At 42.1% G+C, this 24,927-nt stretch overlaps 1 protein-coding gene across 2 annotated transcripts in view; it reads left to right on the top strand.

Annotated features, from left to right (window-relative positions):
- FAP (fibroblast activation protein alpha) overlaps window positions 1-24,927 on the top strand; it is a 619,508-nt gene that overhangs the window by 93,993 nt on the left and 500,588 nt on the right. For both annotated transcript variants that reach the window (XM_085645424.1, XM_085645423.1), the window contains 2 exons: window positions 1,807-1,927; window positions 15,619-15,773. In XM_085645424.1, the coding sequence (XP_085501550.1) occupies window positions 1,807-1,927; window positions 15,619-15,773 (276 nt within the window). The remainder of the gene's footprint in view (window positions 1-1,806; window positions 1,928-15,618; window positions 15,774-24,927) is intronic.

Genomic DNA, 24,927 nt, shown 5'->3' on the forward strand with positions numbered 1-24,927 from the left:
TTCCTATAAAATTACAATATGCATAAAGCTGAACATTATGTTTGTATATGAAGTGAAACATAACAATCCTGAGATAACGCATCTGCTTTTACAAAATGTATGTATTTATATAATAATCAAGATGATGATTACTTTCCCTAAAAATTGAATTGTTTATTCCTATTTTACTAAGGGAGATCTCCATGCTCCCATTTTTGTCATCCTTTAACTCATCAGATATTTATTCCTCATTCTCCTCATTTGATGTACTTTTTGCATTCAGAGAAATAACCCCACCTACCTGATATTTTTATACTGTCTGTTTCAGTACATTTCGCAGTCTTTGCTCCTGATTGTTGTCCCCCAATTCAATTATTTTTGCAATACTTAGAAAGCCTTATATAGACCCCTATCTGCTGCCCATCTGTTCTGTCTTTTTTGCATGTTTTTGTGCCCATTAATCTCAAAAAACATTTGTTTATTTATTTTCTTATTTTCTATTTTCTCATCTATACAAGCATTTCCTATCTCTACTAACCAGATTTTTTTGCTTCGTTTTGTGCCCTATAAATATTTGTGTCTTTTTTTTATATGTTCCCTGAATATTGAGCTTTAAATATCATGCTACCAAAGTACTGTAGACAGAATATGGGCTGCAGAAACATTGTCAATGTATGTCTATACAGGTAACTATGTAGTAACTATATTTAAATCCACATACTTATCCCTCTTACAATGTACATATATCTCTTCAAGGAACGTAAATGTGGAGTTAAACCTAGGTACCCGATTAAACTTATACTTCACTATATGTACCTTGGTAACAATATTTTGGCAATAAATAGTCTGGCTATGACATTTTAGAAGCACGATAACTCTAGCATACAATCAGTTTTTCTTCTTTGCCCTCCCTCTGCAACCCTGTTCTTTTGGTTGGCCAGTTTCTTGTTTATCACGTAACGTTTTTGACCTAACTGATCCTGACTTACTAGGATTTGGAAGAGGTTTGGGCATCTTTTATATCTGTTTTCTTTTTTGCACAGACGCCTAATTCACTACTAGTTCTTTCTACACCAAGAATCATTAGATCTTTGCCAAAAGGGTAATTCTTCAGCCTATTTGGTGCAATAGTTGGAAATTAATTAAGCTTTATTTGTATATGTTCATCTTGCTCTTACCATCATATCTATTTTTTCCCTCTGCGAAAGGTTCTTTTTCATTGGTGCATCGCAGAAATGTTTTGCTGCCATTTCATTAAATAGGAATTAGTACCATGCTGATGCTTAGTACCAGCCAATTCTTTGAAACACTGTCAGGGACCTTCTTTGTTAATGTAATGTGAATTTTAAAACCATGTTCTTTTGCCTTACTATTGCTTGTTGCCACCTACTAAGGTAGTTGCCAATTTCAAATTGTCTCAACATTATGTGGGTCATTGGTGTTAGAGAGGTGAGGTTCATCTGCTTGCCACAGGTGCTTCCTTGTTAAAAAAAGAAACTTGCTTTGATAATCAACTTCATTAATATCTTTGACTTTGCATAAATGTATAATGTTAAAATGGAACGGGGTGTTGATTATTCAGTAAAGCCATTTTTGGAATCTGTTGCAACACTTTTTGGCAAATGAGAGTGAGTGATCAACAGAGAGTCGCACGTGCTCAAGATTACTGGATGGATTTGATCTTCTTAAAAGACATGCTATAGATGTTGACAAATGACCATGCAGATGTTTATGCTAAGGTAAAGCTTTGGCTTTATTAGGAATATAATTTGATGTACTTTTCGATTCAAATGTGTTAAGTACTAACAGAATACCCTTCTTTGCTAGGCATATGTGTATGGAAACAATATATATTATAAGCAGAACCCAGATGAACCAGCAGTACAAGTTACCTATAATGGGAAAGAAAATGAAATATATAATGGAATTCCTGACTGGGTGTATGAAGGTAACCTATTTATTCTAATTCTATCCAATGAAGGCAATGCATGTGAAGTTATGTATTCTTCGAAAATAGTGTGTTCAGTTTTAATGCCATCACCAAGGATTTGTTCGATTCACTTTACCTTTGACATACACTTGATTCTCACGATCTCAATAATATTCTACCAATCTTCCTCTTACAATATCTTAGCAAACTACTGGAAAAGTTATGATTCACACAGCTCCAACAATTTGTGGAAGGCAATAACCTTATGGGTACTTTTCAAGTTGAGGTTGAACCAGGCACCAGCACAGAACTGGTGGTCTTATTCAATCCAAATAATCTCCACTACCTGCTACATATTAGGTCGAGGCTCTTGACGACATTGACTCAGAACAAGGTGAAAAGTAATTATCCTACTGTCTCACTTTGATGCACTGGTGGATGGCTTCACACTTCCTGAAGTAGAACCCATCGAGTACTGTGGTCTTGCTTACACGAACGCCCCTTTGCCTTGGCTGACAGACTACTGCCACCGCCCATCTCCCACCAAGGCTGTATGCAATTTGGGCAACTTTGTGGATACTAATCTTTCACTAGAGACCCATATGTACAGGATGTCTGGCAATGTTTTGGCTTCTTGTACGTTATAAAGAAACTCCTACATTTCCTACATTGTTGCATTGACAGCAACAGGCACTTGCCAGTTGTCAATGGCCTGAATAAAACTAGGCTGAATTTCTCTAATGCTAGGTTTCTAGCAGCCCCTGAAAAACATATTTATCATTACAATGGTCCAAAACACTGCAGTCCGACTTATATCTGGAATCTCAAGACATTGCAGTATAATCTAACATTACAAGTGGCCTGAAGAATAGAAATCTGTTTGCGCAGAGAACGCAATTACAAGTGACCCAAATTTAGCACTCCTGGGCCTCTATTACAGATAGGGGCATTTTGTTCCTGCTCATGCCACGGCGCACCTTTAAGAAGTTGCATCAGGTGAAAACAGGGAGAGTGAGCTCTATTATGTTGAATGCACTACCCTCAGAACAGCCACAAACTTGCCCTACCCTCAGGGATGCACATTCAAGAAAAATATGGCGCATCTTTTCAAAAGCAACTCCGTGTTTCCCTGTGCAGGTGGTAACTCGCCTGCACTTTTAAGAGGGATCAGAGATCCCCTTGCAGGCAGGTGCAGCGAGAGGCTGCACCCACCTGCAAGTAGAAGTCTGGGGGGTCCATGGGAGTCGCTTTCATCCCTCTGGAGGGTTGCCTTTAGGAGGTGCAATGAAAGTGCACCATGTTTCTTTGGTGCACTTTCAGTGCACCTCCAAAAGGCATATTTGCCTCTAGTCCCACATTGTTAATACGGCGCAGGCACAGAGGCACGGAGATTCCCTCATTTGCATGGGGCCACACCCCATTACAAATGAGGGAATGCCCTCAAATGATAGCGTTGGTGCTACATGTGCACCGGCGCTATCTGTATTACAGAAGGGGCCGCACTGCATTTGTGACCCCTTCTGTAATACCAAAGTGCCAAGATGGTGTACAAAGTGGACACAAACGCCCGTTGCACCCCTGGGGCATTACTGTATTATGGCCCTTAGTAATTATCAGATGCACAATTGCTTGAACCCCTATAATATGTTGGCTGTCCAACCTGCCAAAATCTACATTGAGAAGAAGGGTCAATAAATCTAGTGACATGCAGATTTTGATAATAAACAAAGTCCACAAGTTACGTTCCATTTTGAGACAAAAATCGTGATTGGCAGAAATTATCACACCAGCAAAGTTAACTCTTAGGAATATTCAATTTAATTTGGCACAATAAGTAAATTATTCCCTTCCGGGGCACTCATTATTAGGTCCTTGTTTTTTAAAAATTATATAATGTTAGCATATTCTATGCTCTTCCCAAGATCCAGGAGTGGCTAAGTGACAACGACATTTTAAAATTCTACCAAGCTAGCTTTAGACAGAAGGGTGGCACAATTGATCAGGTGTTTCGTTTTCTTCTTTTATTTTGGAAAATTGTTGTCATTTATAAAGGAAGCTTGTATGTTGCCTTTATTGATTTAAAGACAGCTTTTGATTTGGTACCAATATGCAAGTTATGGGATGTGCTGCACACAATGGAGATGCCTAAGGAGATTCTATCTTTAATCATTTGTCTCCATGAGGCTAATTTTGCTAGTGTGAGTTGCGGGGACAAAGGCCAGCTTACTGACCCAATTAAGGTCAACAGGAGAGTTTGCCAGGGGGGCGTGTTGGCACCAACTGTTTTTTCCCTTTATCTTAAAAATGTAGTCAAATTCTTGTCTCTCTATCCTGCAGATGGTCCCATGCTTGGGGGAGAAAAAATTGTGACTCTATTATTTGCAGACAATACCCTGCTAGTATCTAAAACACCAGGGGGTTTTCAGACGTTACTTAATTGGTTCAAGGAATTCTGCGCTTTGTGTGGCCTTGAGATCAACACGTCGGAAACTAAATATTTTGCAATAAATCCCCATAAGTCGTAAAGGGGGAGGCCCACCCTAGGCATTCTTCTACTAGAGATGGTAAATGCCTTTGATTATCTGGGTATAAAATTATCTGACTGCATGTCATGGAAACCACATGTGAAGAAGATGTCCTTGAAGTACAAGCAAATAGTTGGTGCACTTTTGAAGGAACATCGCACATTGACCAGTAAACCAGGAAACGTCGAGGCTCCCGGAGGGACCCCATGCCCACTGTAATCGACCGGTCAGCTTGATCGGGCAACTGTGCGCCTCCGCAGGCCCGTGGCCGGCCAATAGCAGCCACCTTTGGCACCCTCCAGATCAACGCACACAGCAGCTCCCTGATGGGTGAGCCTTCGGTGGTGGCATCCTCTTGCTCTCTACCCCCTCTTCCCGACTGAGGGTGGGGCCACACAAAGCTTGCCATCGGAGTCCAGGGGGGCCTCCTGCGGGTCGCTGCCCACAATGAGGTGAGCCATGACGCATGCCTCCCCAATAATCCATGGACTCTGGGCTGCAAGGACATGACCCCCAGGTGTGGGCAGCCTCAGCAGAACTGGGATCATGCCGCCTTTTGTTTGAGACCTACAGGGTCTGTGGAACTGAGATGGGAGGAGGTACAGGGAGGCCTCAACACATGGTTCTACTTGAATCCTGCACCAGAGCACTTCAATCTCCACCAGGCCGAAGGTCTCACACCCTACCCCTGCCCCCCTCCCATATCCCGACACCTAATAGGCCTGAGGGCCCTTTCACCCCATAATATGTACCTTGCACCCTTATGTGCTGGGAGTGTGCGAGCTCCCCGCTGAGCTGGTTTGAGAAACTATCCCTCTCCCACAACACTTGCCGCCTATCAAGACTCTGCTTCATTTCTGGCACTGTGACTTGCTTATACCTCCTGTGCTGAGCCACCAGCTCAATAGACTGTTGCACAAGCACTAGAAAACTACCATGCTGCTATACTATTGGGCTTACTGGGCCACTCCCTGGAGCTCTTGAACTAGGTCCATGGGGCTGCTCGTGCTTTATATCCCTAAGGGCAGAGGTGTGCAAGCGGGCCACATTGGCCTTTGGCACCTCTCCCTCCCCACGTTGGAGTCACCTTCACCCCATCCTAGACTGGATTGATTGCTTCCCATCCCTTTTAGTGCTGCCAATTACTGGAGCCATGGACTGGGCTGCTCGTGCTACATTGCCCTGCTTGGCACACGTAAGCGGGCCCAGTACCCAGGAAGTGTCTGGATCTCCACCACTGCCTGCATAGACTGAAGCTCGCTATGGGTTGCTTACGCTCTGGCAGTTAAAGCACCCCTGCACATACTGAAACCGCTTCCTCACCAGACACTGTGTGCGGCAGTCCACTGAATCATGACACCGAATCCAAGTCCATAGACTGCAAACTAGACACGGTACTGGCGGCTATTAAAAATTCTCATACATCGTTGGAATAAAGGATAGACACAGTAGCAGCTGACCTAATTCTACTGCGTGTAGAACGTCACAATCTCCCTCACAAAGTCGCTGAGAAAGCAATTTCTACTATACAACCTCAGGCCCTGGAAACTGAGAAGGGACTACATGCCTTGTGGGAGCGGGTCCGCATCTTGGAGGAGAGAGCTGAAGATGCTGAAGAGCGTTCCCGCAGGAACAACATTCACATTGTTGGCCTATCTGGAAATGTTGATGGTCGGGATCCGGTCTCTTATGCAAAGGACTGACTATGCAGTTTTCGTCCCTCAACTGCTCTGTCAACCTTCTTCTGGCTCGAACAGGCTCACAGGGTCTCCACACGATGAACTCCCCCTGGAGTTAATCCTCGACCCACGGTGATCCACCTACTACACTGCAGAGACTGGGACACAATCCCGCAGGTAGCCCACAAGATACCAGAACTAGCCGTAGAGAATGCAAAGACAAAGATAATGTTCTTCCCTGATTAGACTCTGGCAGTACAGCTTCAGCTGAACTCCTTCCTTACAGTCAAGAGGCACCTTTGAACACTGAAATTTATATACTCACTCCTATTCCCGGTGAAACTTTCTGTGATACATAACTGCCAGACATCATTTTTCACTGACCATAAGGATGCTTGGGACTGGATAAAAAAACTCTGAGCTAGCCCCTACTGGCCCAGCGCAGCTACATGTAGAATTGCACCAATGGCTGCCTTCACTGAGGGTGAATGCCAGCACCATAGACAAGGCCCCTCTGCATGACCACACAACACACCAGACCTGGAGCAGATGATCTACTAAAGGTGAATGGCCCTCCAGGGTGTCGCTACGATCCGGGACCCGACACTCTTGTCAGATTTGGACATGGAACTGTCCAAGCCCTCCAGGGATGACTGCTAATCATTGACCTGGCCCTACAAGATGGAATCTGTCATGCCTTTTTGGGTGACACCTCAAACTGCTGAGGACCTTGGCTGAACTCTGATGTGAACTGTACGGTACACCTTTTCACTTCTCATATGATTCATGACCAGTAGCGATGTTATAATTAATGATTTGCAGTGAGGAATACCCATGCACTCCTCCTTTCACCATTCTCTCCCCCGCCTCTCCCTTTCTTCCTCTCCTCCCTCCTGTTTGTTTTCTCCTCTGCTTATCCAAGGATGCACATCTTGCTTACGTGGTGGATATGGGATGTTGCCATGAGTACGCTGTTGTGCATCACTGATTGCTTTAATTTATGCATGGGATGTGGCTGGCTGTACAATGGCTAGCCTGAATAGAGGTTTCTTCACCTATCGCACACAAAGCTCACCCCCTTGGACAAATGACCACCACTGGCACGTATATTTACAAAGTTTGGGCAGATACATGTTGTCCCTCTGCCCTTATGGCATTTTTTGTTTGCTGTTTAACTGTTTTAATGGTTTCAGTCCTACTTACTTTCACTGTCTGAGCCCGTTCCTGTTAGGCACCATGGAGTGGGCAACCCATTCCCCGTGCAGTGGCGTCCCCATCCCCCTTCACATAGAGCACCCGGAGTGATGGCTAATGTGAACATACTCATTTGGAACGAAACGGGAAAGCACCCTCTCACATGCTGATATGCAGTTTATTCATACTTACGCTAGCTGAAGGTGCAAGATTGCAGAGGCGTTTGCGTTGGCAGGTGTTCTCCACAAACTACTCCACATATGCTAGGAGTGCCCTGGGATGGATCAAGGCGAGCATTGCCTTCACAGTGACTACATCGATTTTAGATCATGAGGGCTGCTATGTTCTAGTGGACAGGCACCTTGAGGGACACCACATGCTTAGTAGATCCATTTATGCACCCAACTCTCACCAACAAGGGTTTCTTACCATGTTGACTGGGGGAATTTCATGCTAGAATGAGATTTCAACACTGTGTTGGACGCTGACATTCTTTCCCCCCTCATCTGCACAGTCACCACGTCTAACACCCAGGCGCTGGCAGGCTGGCTTGAACACTGGCAACTGTCTGATATATGGAGACTCAATGCATGCACAAGGGTCTATTTCTTCTATTCAAGCCCCCATAACCTACATGTCCGCATAGATCACCTAGTTGGTACAGCGATTACCTAGGCCGCACCCAATCAGATCACATTCCCCAGCACTTATGCCTGAACTGGAATGCTGAGCCCTCTCACCCGATACCCACATGGAGGCTGCAGCCGATAACGCTGGAGGACCCACCTTTTTTGGTTCCCAGTGGGAGCAGCTATAGAGGAATATTTTGACAATGCTAACATGGCCTCAAACCATTTGCTTGAATGGGATGCCTTTAAAGTTGCTATCAGAGGCCACTGTTTGGTGTGCATGTGGAACGTAAGACGGACACTTGACAGGGACATAGCCCGTATTGAATAAGATCTGCTGGGCCATGAATCACTAGCTCTTCTAACCCTTCTTCTAACCTCAGAACCCAAGGAGGATCTACTTCTGGCGCATCGGGAGCATGTCACACTCCTAGAGGTCCTTTGTTGTCTTAATTATGCTGTTCACATGGCCCACACAGAGGCGGAAAAAGTGCCCATACTTTTAGCGTGGCTTATTCGCCAGGTGCACCCAAGACAACCCATACTGGCACTTCAGTCAGCCTGAGCTGAGGGTGCTGCCTTACACAGAGAAGACACACGAGGCGGTGCCAGTGTATGTACATGTTGGCAGTTAGCTGGGGTGCCATACTGGATGATTTAAAAACTGCCCTGACGCCTGCCGACAAACCACCTGGGACGGCCCCATCTCCCGAAATTGCAGACACTCCCTGGCTACTAACCTATCACCAGCAGTAGTGGTCCATGGATAGAGTTCGGTGGGGCAGTGAGGCGGGGCGGGGGAGGGGCAGGCCGGGGAAATGTAAACACCGGAATATGGATGAATGGAGGTAAGTACACATTTAAATAAATAAAACTAAGTCCTATGCGCACGCTGCATCGCAAAATGGGATGCAGCTAGCGCAACAAAATTAGTTTTATTTATTTAAATGTGTACTTACCTCCGTTCATCCATATTCCGGTGTTTACATTTCCCCACCCTGCCCCTCCCCCGCCCCGCCTCACTGCCCCACCGAACTTCCTCCACGGACCGTTGCTGATCACCAGCAATGCCTGTTGCTCTCCCTTAAACATGTTCCCTCCCAATATGAGAACTGTTATTGCTTTTTTCATTCACACTGCTTCTCTGTAATGGTGCTCTTTTATTGTCTCCTCCAGTAATAATGTGGCTCTTACCTGATGTTGGTGCTCCTTGGGTGGTTGACATTTCTATTTGTTATACTGTTTACTATATTGCTTATTGAATCTTCTAACTATTGCACTGATGCTCTCTGCTGTTACCAGGAGATATTTTATGTGTTACACATATATTACATATGAATGTAATATGTAATATTTGTACATCAAAAAATGCAATAATAAGATTCAAACAAAAAAATAAGGACGACCAAAATAGGTGGTGCTAACACAAATTATTTAGGGGTACATTAAAGGCAAAAAACATTTCTAATGAAGGCACTACTCACATGGTAGGATGATTGTGTGCCTCCCCACCCTTGACAGTTTGTAAGGCTAGAAAGTATGAATACCCTTCTAATTTGGATTTTACTAAACTGAAAAGCAATAGTTGTGCTTAGAAGTGCATAACATGATGACTATAAATAATTACTAAAAACTCTGCATCTAGACACAGAAATTAGTTGTTCTGCTACCACAAATGAGTGTTGAGAAATGTGAACCTAAAATTAGATGCTACCGCTTTAGAAAGAGATTAGAGCTTGAATATTTTCCTGGTGTTCAAGACAAATTTTTTGCTTATAAAGAAAGGATACTTTGCAAATGAATTACTACAGCTTCAGCCAAGCTCTCCAGGCTATGCTTTCAAAAACATATAAAGAGGAAACTAAATACTGAGGGGAAGATTTACAAGCCCCTTGCACCACCGGTGTGTCACTTTTTGTGTCGTACCGGTGGCGCATTTTACTGCTCCATATTTACAAAGACAGGAAAAGCCACCTTACGTGACTTTCCTGTCCTTGTAAATATGGCCCCTTTGCACACAGCACTTTGCGTGAAAGGTGTGACATGGATGTTGCTGTGGGTGTTCCCACGCAACACCCATGGAACCAGACACATTTCCAGATTTACGAGGAATCGTAAATCTGGAAATGCGTGTGAATGCTATGCCTCCCCAGGGGAGGCGTAGGGAGGCGCAATGAGGAGAAATGTATTAATTTCTCTTCGTTTTCTTTTCCTCTATGCGTGCTGCATTCTGCGGCACACAGAAATAGGAAATCACCTCTAATGATTGTTCATGTACAGGAAGGGTTCCCTTCCTGCCCATAAACAATCATTGAAACAATGACGTTTTTCAACTTCTATGTGTGCTAATGCAGCACACATAGAAGTAGAAAAACGGCATTTCAGATAGTTTTTGTGCAGGAAGGAAACTCTTCCTGAACAAAAACAATCTCCCCACGACGCAGGCACCCTTGCACCATGGTGCAAGGGTGCCGGCGCATGGCAGCAGTTTGTGTGCCAGCGCAGGAGGAAGGACAGAGATGCAAAATATTGTTTTAAATATGTCGCATCCCTGTGCTTTGAAAGTGACTCAGTGCGGCGCAGCCAAATGGCTTGCGGAACGCACTGAGTCCCTTTCTTGTAAATCTGCCTCTGAATGATTAACCATTGTCCATGGAATTTGAACTGCAATTATTTATGTTGGCTCATTATTAGAAGCTGAGGTACTGTGGACAGCTCAGCTGACTAGGTTTCACTTTGTCAAAAATGTAAGAACAGAACTGTTTAAGTAATTAGGTGAAGAAAAGGATTTGTGTTAGTGAACTACCACATCAGCAATTAAGAGAGATAAGGGTTTTTAGAAATGGGTGCATTCTAGTATTTTAACATACCAGCTGTTTACCACCAGAGTATTTTTTGAGCTAGTGGCACATATTTATTGTTAGTTCATTAGGATTCAAATCATTGACCTCAATCTTTTAACAAATGTCATTATAGTGAATTCAATAATTCAGTAATCCACTGAATATGAGGTGGGATAAATTCTGATCATGGGCAAACACATTTTCCTAGAGCAAATTTCTGCAGGAAACACACATATTTGTGTAAAGTGTGATATAGGCAGTATTGGACTCTGTATTTTTCACTGATGCCTTCCTAAACCTGTGCAATGTGTTGTCAGTCTACATTTTTAGCACTCTCTTGCTGAAATGATCAATGGAAAAAGCTCTGACTTTTTTCACTTTTTTTCCTGACTTACATTGATTTCCATTGATGTATAAGTTCAACAGTGGTGTCTCTGACTTTCCGTGAAAACGTTTGCTCCTGTAATGATACTTATCAATTGTGATCCATTGTATTTTCCTGACTTTTAGTTATAGACATTTACATTTTTATACTCTTGTTTTGGACCATACATTTGTATTCATTAAACCGTATATATATATATATATCTATATATATATATATATTCACTGAAAAAACCATTGGTTTCAGGGGCGTTATAGTTAGCTGGACTTTTCACTCGTACAAAACCATTGAAATTCCCCCGTTATAGTTAGTTCAGCTAACTATAACTCGCGCGCCCGCAATGCACTGCTGATGACGTCACATATTACATAACTCATGACATGGTCAGTGACATCACTGATGACATCTCAAATGACATCACTGATGACATCATCCTTGTGATAGAGTGGCAGACCTCCTCTCCCCCTAATATAACCTTTGATACACACATTCAAAAATAGAAACTAAAATTTTCAAAACAATGGACACACCAATACCAGTTACAACAACATATTCATAGATCCACATACACAACCACTCCTTCACCAACAGTCCTATACAGTCACTCATACATGTACTCACTCATCATATGTACTCATACACCTATACATCCTGTTATACAACGCCACTCATCCATAGAGTTACTCACACACATAGTCACTCATGCTAATAAAGAATCAAACATCCATTTACTTGCATATAGTTATACACACACTACCACACTTACTTCTATAGAAACTTACACATACTTAGTCTTTTAAACAATCACTTATAGAAACACATACTTATTCATACAGGAACTCTTCCAATCTCTCACTCTCACATATACTCACTTATATACACCAATAGTCACATATACTAGTTTAAAACATATGTAGTTACTCATAAAGACACTATTGAGACAGACTTTCACTCACTAACACACCCATGCACACACACATCCACCCATACAGTCCTGCACACATGCTGTCTTCAACACATACAAACAGTGAGTCACTCATTCATGCACCTATGCACTATGTAATACCCCCCACCGTACCATACAGACACTCAGGCACTCATACTGATACTCAAAAAACCAACTTATAACCTATATAGACACTCATGTAGCTACTCTCCAACCCATGCAGCCACTTATACACAAAGTGAGAGACTGATACAGATATTTACATATTTAAACATTACTCACTAAGCCATGTATTCACTAAGATACACTTAATCAGTCAGTTATACAATCAATTTTTCAAAAACAAATCATCCATTTAGACACTTATATACCCATTTATTCTTCCATCGACCTTGAGATATACATATATAAAACATATGTAATTTTCAGAAAAACACACATTCACTGGATGATGTCATCAGTGATGTCATCAGTGATGTCATTTGAGATGTCATCAGTGATGTCATGAGTGATGTCACTGACCATGTCATGAGAGATGTAATATGTGACGTCAACAGCAGTGCATTGCGGGCACGCGAGTTATAGTTAGCTGAACTGAGTATAACGGGGGAATTTCAATGGTTATGTACAAGTGAAAAGTCCAGCTAACTATAACGCCCCTGAAACCTATGGTTTTTTCAGTGAATATTTATATATATATATATATATATATACACATAAACAAACTTTATTACCATTTATGGTTGGTGTGGCTCGTGGATATTTGCTGTACTCGCAGGGGTTCTACCTTTGTGTGTGTATATATATATATATTCACTGAAAAAACCATAGGTTTCACACATGTTATAGTTAGCGGAAATTTTACTGATAAAAAACCAATGAAATTGCCCCGTTATAGTTAGTGCTGGCAACTATAACTCACGCGACCGCAATCCTCTGCTGATGCTAATACTGTATTTAGACACTTATTTGCCCATGTCTTCTTCCATACATTTTTAGCTATACATATATTACAAATATTTTTTTTTCATAAAGACACATATGTCATCAGCAGAAGATTGCGGTCGCGTGAGTTATAGTTGCCAGCACTAACTATAACGGGGCAATTTCATTGGTTTTTTATCAGTAAAATTTCCGCTAACCATAACATGTGTGAAACCTATGGTTTTTTCAGTGAATTTGCAAGGTTTTTTAAATGCTAATTCCTAACTATAACGTGTGTGAAACCTATGGTTTTTTCAGTGAATTTGTACGGTTTTTTAAATGCTAAGTGACTTTACGCCATTCGTGGCGTGCGCGCCCACTTAACGCAGTTCGTTCCGTGCGCGCACGGTGCGCTTCGCGCACCGTGCGCGCACAGTGAGCACGCGGTGCGCTTCGCGCACCGCGCACCCACTTTACGCAGTTAGTGCCGTGCCCACGTTACGCTAGATGGGCCATGTACGCACGATGCGCTTCGCGCACCGTGCGCACATGGAGGACATATTATGCGCTTCCTTGTGATAGGTAATCTGTTGAAATTTTTTGGGAAATTTCTGTGCTCTGATAAGCCATGCACAAATGGTGGCCTTCGGCCACCATTTGCACAAGGGGTGGAGAAAGTGTGGATAGTGTTTTTTTTATTTTTATTTTTTTACCGTACGCTTACGGTAAGCGTACGGTAAGCGTACCCCGCGAAATTGCCGAAAAAAAAATAATGCCGTTTTTGCTCTTGGGGGATGTTTGGGGACTCCCTCAACATGACTATGTGAGAGGGAGTTGTCAAAACATCCCCGTAACATGTTTTTGGCCATCATGTTTGATACATAACACTCAGTGCGGTAGACAAAATGGCAGACGCCGCTTCCTGGTTTCTGCCGATTCGAATGTTTACTAAGATCTAAGAGCCAATCAGAATCGCGCTCGCGCACGCCACCGTACGCTTACCGTAAGCGTACGGTAAGCGTACCGTAAGCGGGCTCAGATATATATATTGATTTAAAGGCTATTTTCTCAGAATCTACTGAACAGATTTACACCAAACCTACAAAAGGCACTTCCTTGACCTAGGGACTACCTCTCTGCCAAATTTCTAGTAATTCTGTTCAGCCGTTCGGGCTGTAGCTCGTTCTAAAGGTCCTATGGAAAAATGCATGGGAAAAACGCGTTTTGGGACCCCCCTTTTATCTCAGCCCCCGCTTGACGAATCCCCCCGAGACTTTCAGGGTAGGAGCGGAGCGTAGCGCCCCACCTATTTTGAGAAATTCGCGAGGATTCGTCAACCGGCGCCAAAGTTATTCAAAATAGAATGTTGAGGTTTTCCTATGGAAACGTGGTCCTAACTATAACTACCTACTGGCGACCGCCAGTAGGTAATCTATATATATATATATATATATATATATATATATATATATATATATATATATATATATATATATGTATTCACTGAAAAAGCAAAGGATACAGTTGGAGATTTTACACCCACAAAACCACAGAAATTCAGCTGTTATAGCTACCTGCACTAACTATAACGTACACCCCCAGTAATGCACTGTTTAGGGTTGCACATATTACATGACTCATGACCTGGTCAGCAACATCACTCATGACATCACTCATGACATCTCAAATGACATCACTGATTTATTTAACATTAGTTCCCATGGGGTGCTATGGTAATCCCTTGCCTCTATTTTTCTTCCATGGGAGTGTGTTGTAGTACTAGTGGTTCGCCATGTGTGGTGCTTGACTGTAAGATTGGTGTTAGTACATTCGTACATAAGGATGTAGCAACCTTAGAAGTTTATTTTGTGAATTGCACTTGTGTTACTCATTTGTGGTTGTGTATTTTGTATTACTATGTCCGTCTCTGATCCCTCCTTAAATATCCCCAACCACCCTCCCCCCCGATTTTGTAGCAATTATTCACCATCTTCCCACCACTTCACCTGGTACTACCCACATTTATGACTACTTCATATACCTACGTGTGCAGAAAACTCAATAACCGTGATGGAGATCAGTGCACAGAAAAGTCTCTAGACATATGCTTGTGAATTGCATTTTGTAGTACATTGGAGTATGATTAGTACTACCTTAGTACTATTTTATGTACTACAAAGTGCAGTTTGCTAATTGTGTCCATTGTTTTTATTATACCTCACAATTAGAACAGTTTTACCTTATAGAAATGTTGACGCAGTATGTGAAATCACAGTATATTCTATCCCAAGACATTTCAATATTTGCAATGCTTCCACACTCATGAAATTATGTCAGACTCCATATATAACTTTCATTTAAAATGCATGTAAAACCTGACTAGCTGGCAACATATCCTTTAGGACCATGATCAATTAATCTTTGCGACCAATAGTGCCATTGATGGCTCTCTTGTAATACCTAAGAAGATTACAGGATACCCTCCAAGTTTGGAGTGAGTCAGAGAATGTTGTGCTATCATGCAAAAATGAAAAGATAATTTTACTGACCTAATATGAATGAGAACATTCTTCTCTTTTTACAGAGGAAATGCTTGGCACAAAGTTTGCTCTGTGGTGGTCTCCAAATGGAAGATTTGTAGCATATGTGGAGTTTAATGATACTGGGATACCAGTTATTGAATTTTCTTTTTATGGAGACGACCAGTATCCAAGGACAATAACAATTCCATACCCAAAGGTGAGTGAATTTTTCATAATTCTATATATGATATGCAAATTATTGTTAAAATATCATCACATATTAAAAAACAAGACAAATGCATTAAACAACTGGGGTTCAGTTAGGGGTAGGCAGTAAGAGGACATCTAGCACAAATTCGAAAATATCTCATTCACCCACCCCTTGCATGCTCTGTTTAATTTTACCTGAAAGAATGCCATTTTCCCAATGGCTGAACTAACATTGTCTCTGTCTCAATGAGGTCCTTTCTGCAGGGCAAATAGGAGCATAGATTACATCATTAGGCCATCACTATTTATATCATGCCCACTGTTTTACCATTTTGGATTTGCCATGAGCACTATGCTGGTCACAGACAGGAGACGTTTTCTAAAAAGATCATCACTGCTGGGAGAAAGCATCCATGTCTGGGACATTACTTTCACGGCCTGTCTTCGAAACAAAATGCTGACACATTTGCTATACTGCTACGCAATGGCGTGTCTACTGTCAATGGGCCTGATTTAGAGTATGGAAGGCGGGTTACTCCATCAGAAACATGAGGTATATCCTGTATGCCATATTTCAAGTGCCATAGGATATAATTCACTTGGAATAAGGTAGATGTATATACGTCATGTGTCTGATGGAGTAACCCGAGCACCAAACTATTAGTCAGGCCCAATGTTGGTGTTTCACTAGATGGACTTCCGCCCTGGATTCTGGATCCACTTTCGTGCAAAAACTGAAATTACGCAGTGCCTCCACCAGTCCAACGATTGGTGGATGGCCTGCCAACCGCTAAATGTGACAAGACACTTAAACTCCCCATGTAGACCCAACTTCCTGTGAATACCAAAGATTGCACTGAGGATGATCTTTATCACTTGCAGTTAAATTCATAAGTGCCTGTCTATTCATTTCAATGTTGAGTACTCATGGGCATAGTAAAAAGACAATGTAAAGACAATATAACTGCACACAACTTGCTCTGAGATATTTAAAGTGCTTTTTAGGTCTCGCCTGACCCAGCGCATGCGCTGGTCTGGCGAGACTTATTGAGAGGGCTCCAAAAAGTGCTACCAGGCCAACCTAGAGCTACAGTGCATGTGCGCGGGCGCGTGTGCCGCGCTTTACCGCAAATACTTTCACTTTCGCGGCCGCTCTGATGTTTGATCGCGATCGCGATCACTTTTGCGGCTGCACGGCCGCTTGGCATAGCCAATAGGTCTTGCTTTTGGGACCTTATAAGTATTTAGTTATGCAACTGTTGCATGGCTAAATACTTATAAGGTCCCAAAGGCGAGACCTATTGGCTATGCCATCGCTTGTTTTCATTTGGAGGGATAGTGAAACTTAATAGGAACAAGATTAAATATACTACCTTGTTGTGGTCAATAAGGCCATTACAAATGTGATTGTTTTGTCAATAATAAGGGATATTTTCGGGGTACAAAATGGAAATCTGGATTCGTATAGCTTTTTTCTGAGCAACAGAATGCCATAAATGCCCGAAAGCTATACTTCACCAAAGGGAAAAACGATGACATGGTGTCCGTCATGCGGATCATCACTCCCTCACTCTCTTCATGACCACCTCTACATTCTCATTGTGAAACTATAAACAGCTAGCTTAAATATTACAGTTGGTCCCCAAAATGAATTACTTAATTTAACCTAATTTGTGCCTCCAAATAACCAATGGATAAATCCAAAACTGTTTGTCCTAATGTCTCTTTGATTAAACCTATGGTCACGCAGACAAGACTGAAAGCCACAACATTAGGAAAAACCTATCCACATACAAAAGAAAGTAAGAAAATAACAATATGATATTAAAACAGCAGAAATATTGAGCAGTAAGCTGTAGAGCAGAGGAACAGGAAAGTGACAAGTGCTGTTGTTGGGCTGAAGGTCATGTACATGCTATATCTACACCTGACTATGAAGACACATACATATTCAAGTTAGACTAAATAAATGAAGTAATTTAAATTAATACAAGTCAACCCAACATACAAAGTCCTTCATTTTTCCAGTGGACTAACATTACACATCTGACATTTAATTATGCACACCTGACCCTTAGATTACAATATCCTGTTAAACAAATCTTTATGCTTGATTTTGTTTATTCATTTAAGATTTATGAATGTATTGTATTTCAGCTGACATCATACGCTGACGACACACAAATAGTGGTGTCACTGCGCCCCGGACAGGAGGTAGAGAAAGGGAAAAGGTTTCACAACTGCATGAAAGCGGTCAGATCATAGATGATGACCAACTGTTTGAAGTTAAACTCCAATAAAACAGAGGTCCGCATTTTTGGCAACAATGCCAACTTTTGGATGCCAGATTGGTGGGCTGAAGAACTAGGGACTCTCCCTGAGCCAACCAGGAAAGCAAAAAATGTGGGTGTCATAGTAGACAATAAAGCTACCTTTGGGGACCAGGTAAATGCGGTAACCTCTGCCAGTTTCCATCTCCTAAGAATGATAAGAAAAATGTTATCTTTCTTACCAGCTGACAGTCAAAGGATAGTAATAACATCTCTAATCCTGTTGCGCGTGGACTATTGTAATAGCCTTTACCTTAATATCCAAAGGAAACACCTAAACAAGCTTCAACTGGTGCAAAATGCAGCAGCCAGACTGCTGACTTGGACAGCAAAGTTTGTTTCTGTCACAAAAGAAATAAAAAGACTACATTGGCTACCAGTGAAACAACGGGCGCAATTCAAATCCCTGTGCACGGTTTTCAAGGCCCTGCACGGAATAGGTCCAGACTACCTGAGACGGAGTTTCCAATGGTACATCCCCAGAAGAGCCCTTCGGTCCTCCGGAGCCAAAGGGGTGGTTACACCTCTAGCTAAGAAAGCTAGCTAGGGTGGTAGAAGCTTTGTCACAAGTGCCGTGCTGTATCTAGGAAAAAGTCCACTGTAAAAGAGGAAAGATGGCCAAAGTTATTTGAATATGCAGAAGATTTTCAAAGATGTGTGTTTAGGCTCAAATTTGAAGGCTACACGTTCAGTTCCTCTGTAATATTATAAATGTGTGTTTTCCAGAGATTTCTGCTCGAAAATGCTAGATTCATCTTTACTTCATTTTCGTCTGCGTATGTCATGATTTCTAAAAGATTTTTTGTGGAAACAAAAAAGTTTACCAGTGGGTTCTGGAACACTTTTGATGGCAAAAGGGGGGAGAATTCAGATGTACGATGTTGTTGATTGTGGCGAGGAGCTTAAAGATAACTAACTGTTGGCATAATTTGGAGTGCATGTCACTTGGTAATCATGGAAATCATTGGCACTCCTTTACCTGCTTGGATTCCAGCTGTTTCAGAATAGTTTTAGACTTTCTGTTGACACAAATAAATTTCATTGGTGTATAATGGCTGCTACAATATTTAAGTTTAGCTCCCAGAATTGTGCTAACTGCAGTTGCTTGGACAGTTAAGATTTGAACTATAGAAGACGATACATAACTCCACTGCTCAAATCAGTATATTTCAAATCAGGGAAGCAACTTATTTTCAGTTCAATGAAACAGTTTCTAGCATCATTATGCCAAACCTAAAGAAAGCTGCATAAAAAAATACTTTCTGCTGTATACAGTTTTATTGAAGGCACATAAAAGACCGTGAAAATAGACATTTCTTCTTTTATTTCAATCCAGCAGGCATGTAAATAATGACATATGGATATACAATTGTTGTTCCATACTCATTTATTTATTTATTATGCATAGGAAAATGAGTCCCATCCCAGGTAACGTCCTGGACTTTTTACATTTAGACCACCTGGTTTTGGACTTTGACTGTGAGTGACTTTCACTAACTGCGTCTTACTAACTCTAAACTCAGTGAAAATGGTCAAAGAGTGTTAGCCACCAATTTCTGCCTTTTAAAATAAGGTCTGCTGCTGTCCAAATGGGTTAAGATGCTTTCGGTTGGATGCACATGAATACATGTGCACACTTGTAATGGCGGTGCCTGTTGGACAACCATCCAGCTAAGTCTGGTATGTACATATATATATATCCTGGCACCAGTGGGACCCTTCAAGGATTCGTGCTGACCTGGTGTAGAGCTTAAAATTCGAGTGGGCATTCATAGTGTAGGTCTGTAGTGCTTAACTGAAAAGAGTAAGTGATTTACTGAAATATGCATTATGGGTGAAACTGTGCAAAAGAACAGCTTCACCCTACTTAGGTCTAGAGATTCAGGTGAGGTATTAGTCCTAGGGTAAAATAGGACCCTAGTGGAGATCTAATGTCACTTTTGTGATATGTGCACTCCTTCTGCCAGTTGAGAATATGTCATATTTCAGTGACCTAGCTCATAATTGGATTACTTGCAATGTTTTGGAGGAAATAGAGCAGGCAGCTTCAGCAATTAAGGTTGAGTCTTAGGCTCTCATAGAAGGTCTTTCCACAGACCACTTCAAGTCACCTTCTTGGAATGTCCCAAAATGCTCTGCTGGAGTGCTGGGACAGTGGTGGAGTGATGATGTGTCATCCCGGGATTGGACAGAGGTGTCTATCTCCTGAAACAGTCCACACCCACTTAAAAAACTCTGTACATGGGAGAGCTAGGAGAGAGAAGATGGATTTCATAGGACCCTGAAGAAGACCACGCCACTGTCTGGGGTACAGGAGTACCCTGAACTTAACTTGGAGGGAACCCTGTGGATTCAGCTCTCTAGAATTGTGCTGCTAATCCCCTTATACCTCCTGAAGAACAAAAGAGGGATAGGCCTGTTGGCAGACCCTTAAGGAGATAGACTCCCTCAGAACCTATGAGGACTGGGCCTGCAGAGGGGTAAACCTCATTAGAGGGTCACCCAGTGATGTCTGCTATCATATGGGTTTCAAGGAGTCTACGGGAACCGAAGAATTCAGATATGATGTTTATTCTGGCTTGAGGACTTTAGGGTGCCACTGGAAGCCACAGGCTACACCAGGTGCTTGTCGGGGGACAGGTCCTGAGGAGGGAGAGCAAAGAAAAGATGCTTTCAAAAGGATGTAAAAATGTAGCAGTCATGACGTCTGAAGGGATTCCTCCTGGTAGGTAGAGCTGACCACAAGGAGTGAAAGGACACCATAACCATCTGAGTCGGCCCAATGGGGCCAGAGAAAGTGGGAAAAATCTTTGGTCCACTGGTGGGGGAGGGCAGCTGGAACTGGGCACACAGCACTCAGCTTGCAAAGCTTTGATAATAGCCCTGATGAAGGCCAAGGTCCTAGGGGTTGGAATGAAAAAACAAGCATAGCGACTGGAGGGGGTGTATGTGGAGTCTTTGGGCTGCTCTTGGAAAATTGGGATATTGCATCTTGTGGTGCCACAGGAAGTGTAGGGGAACTACCAATGTACTATTGAGGGTTTTTGCTGCAGTAAGGAGGGCAGCAGTTCCCCCAAGACTCCCCTTCAAAGGTTTCTTAATGTTGTCCTATTTCTCTCTGGGGTTTGAATTGATGAACACAGAGAGGATTTTTTATATTTCAAACACTCCTTGAGTTGGAGCTTTTGTTTCAGATGGTAGCGCTGATCAGGGACGTTCTGTTGGTTGGTTCTAAGACTGCACTTTTAGCATGTTAGATATAGAAGAAAGACTCATTCCCATATTATATTGATATGCTTTCTTGACAATTACATCATTGACAGTGAATCATAATTTGTTTTGTTTTTTGAAGTTGTTTATTGGCTTTTCATCCATTATCAACTTAAAATGAACTCATAGTGCACTAGGGAGTAAGAACAATGCATTGTAAATTCTGCGTACCAACAATAAGTTGTACCTTGGCCAAGGCTCAATAATACACAAGCAGCCATTTAACATACAAGTAAATAAAACAGTGGCAATCGACAATTCTCAAACCGATGTATATGAATATTACTTCTTCTCTCCTGTCACCCATCACCAATGAGACACATCTTTGCAACCAATAAACAATAAACAATAAACTCTGTATTTCCAGCAAGTTTTAAAAGGGTTCTAAAAAAGTCTACAGCAGGTGGGTGTGTAAAAAGGTTATAGTGGAATAGAGGGAGGAGAGCAAACCAGACCTGGGTATGGTACCGATATGTTCCCAACTAGGAGGAATCAGTAAAATGTGCTGATGGTAATGGAGGAATGTCCTCCAGACGTCCTTTAATTGCTGTAACCTGTCATTCATTTTAGAGGTAAATTTCTCATAGGACACTGCACCCTGCATGTCTTCTACCCATTTTCTGAGGGTGGAGACTTTTATCGGTTTTCCATAAATGTAAAATGCTGATCTTTGCTACCCCATGGATGTGCGCACCCACAGGACAAGTCAGATTACTCTGAGCTGTCATGTACGAACGCTAGGCAGGGTCACATCCATTGTTGTGTGTGTAGTCCTTGATTTGGTGCCCATAGCCCTAAAGTAATGGACATTCCCACAGGGTGCACACAGTATCACAGTTAGGTGCTCCATAGTGCCACTATACTGAAATTAGGCTGAGTTTTGCTTTACATAATTTTTTTGGCAACCCGTGCCAGTGGTGGGTAATTTTAAAGTAACTGTATTTCACATGTGCCTCTCTGAGCCCGGTTTGTAGTCTTTCAGGATAGAATCCCATTCATCTCAGGGAAGTGTGTTTTTAGCCTATTTGTCCACCTTCACTGGAGAGCAGTCAAGGTATCTAGTGGGAAATGGTTGTCAAGTATAGTAGCGAACAGGACTTGAAGTCCTTCCATGTACAAATACTTCACTATAGAGGAGTCATCTAACAGTTCGCAGTGGGTGCTTAGGGTATCTGATAATGTATGAGCTAGCTACATATACTTCCATTGCTGAAACTGCTTGGTAGGTGGTTCTATGGGGTATTGGCGCTCCTGGGCAATACGCAGGTACGTATACTCTAGTACTGAGTGAGGATTGCGGTGCATAATGGTAGGGAGAGCCACCCTCCTCCCCAATGTGTGGATATCCACTGGTAAAACAGAACAACAGTCCCCTGCACACGCTAACAGTATATCAATTATTTCAATAACAGTGTGACAAAAGCTTGAGTCTTTGCTGGAACATGCGATTCAGTTTATTCACAACAGCCTTAGCCAACACGTGTTTTGTTGCGCTTACGGTTGGGAGTAGCGACTTCTTCAGGGCTAAGAAACAAACAATAGTACAGAATTGGGAATGAAAGGTATGCAACAACAGCATCCAATGTCAGTTTCCCATTGTGACAGACTAACTTTGAAGGATCGGCTCATGTTGCCTACTTGAGCCTGTGGAAACCCATGCTGTTTCAAATGTGTCACCTCTGTTGTTTAGTGACAAATTAGTGTAATTTAAGATAATAACCCTCTTAGATAAAATAAACTGGTCCGAGGTTAAGGCATGCTTGTTCCTTGTGAGTCCAGTTGTGACATTGTGACATATGAACCAAAACAGTCAACAGTGACTTTGCTACAGTCAATTTAACATAACGAGACCCCCTTAATGTTGCCTGGTACCGAAGGTATGTAATAAAAACAAAATATCTATACTCAATATGCGAAGATCCCAGGGGAAAAGAGACGGGTAAAAAAGAAAGAAAAATAATGCTAAGTATGCAATCCCTGTAAGAACAAGTTTATCGTGCTAAGGTGACCAAATCTGACCTAGTACACCTTTGACTGGTTCCCCTGAGGATTAATAAAAATTGATAAGCCATAGTCCCATGGTTGACTGAGGCTGTTGGATTTAGCACACTGCTTTAGTCCGTGTCATCAAATTCGGTCTTATCATCGTTCAAAACATGTAGCTCCATCCCACTCTGTTGAACGCCTTCTTGGCATCTAATTTAAAAAAGATTTTCTCCTCTAGGTCATCTTTAAGTTGCCAAGTGACGTGAGAAAATGTTCACTAATAGTTAAATGAAGATCGCCTGGCGGCGAAGCCTACTTGCATTGGGTCTATTAACGCCGGGTTAACACACTTTAAATGGTTCGTTAGGACTTTGAGATTAGTGAAATGGGCCGGGAGGGTGAGCATTCCAGCAAGTTTTTGCCATGTTTAAGAATTACTGATATTTGGCCCTAGTGAATTTGTTGCTCAGACGGCCAATTTTAAGGACTTTCTTAAACACTGTGGCCAGTAGTAGTACAATCATAGGTTTTGTTATTTTATTTTCGTTATTTTATAGAATCTATGGTGTATCTGTCACCTCCTGGAGCCCTGTTGGTGGTCATTCTGTCAATTGCTGAATTTCTTCTTCTTTTTATGGCTCCATTTCTCATGAGGAACACACATATACATGCTTTACCTACACTCCAGAGGACTTATGCTGACGACACTGTTTTCTCGTTTTCTACTACAAACACCCCTAAGTTGCGTCATTCTGTAGCCTTTGGGTCTCTATATTTCAAGATCGCATGCAACATCGACCTCCACAGTGATCTCAAGTTCTAACTGAATATTAATAAGATCATGATTCGAAACTCCACTCTTTACTATTGATGCCCCCACCAAGCACAGCGTTAGGGGCTATTAAAAACAGTCAACCCTGATGCCTAAATTGTAGGGGCAAGATGTAAAAGTGTAGTTCCCTCTCACGTGGGTGTAGCAATCTCTATGCTCAATAAGGGCAGTTTTTTGTATCAGGCTATGTAGGGATATGCATATCTTTGTTGTGTCTACTGGATAGTGTGCCTGTCTAGGGTCGAGTTTACAGTCTTATTCCAATCCCCTCCCAGTAGGACTTTGGTGTGTCCAAATGAAAGAAGTAGCCTACTTATAATAGAAAAAAGGTCACCTGATCCTTTGCCAGGGCATATATAGATCCTAGTATGTATTACATTTGTTGACATTTTTGTTTCTCAAAAAGATATTGTACGGCAGGGTCTGTCTTTCTCTGGGAAATTTGATAAGATGGCGACTTATGAAAAAGGATTGCTACTCCATTTTCTGTGCTGGTCCCAGTGTGTCAAACTCTGTGCATGTTATGGTTCGCACGCTAGCATGTATAACTTGTCCTACCCATTCTCCACAGAGTTTGTCACTCTCCTCAGTGCCAGGTGCGTTTCTTCAATGAGTGCTACATCAGTTTGCTGCCGGCCTAAGACTGGAAGTATCTTTTTGCATTTGATAAAATGTGACAAACCATTGAGTTGAGAGGCACAATTTTTCAGCAGTTTATGGATAGCAGAAAACATAATATCTAT

This window comes from Triturus cristatus, chromosome 3_1 (genome assembly GCF_964204655.1).
Source record: "Triturus cristatus chromosome 3_1, aTriCri1.1, whole genome shotgun sequence".
Lineage (NCBI taxonomy): Eukaryota > Metazoa > Chordata > Amphibia > Caudata > Salamandridae > Triturus > Triturus cristatus.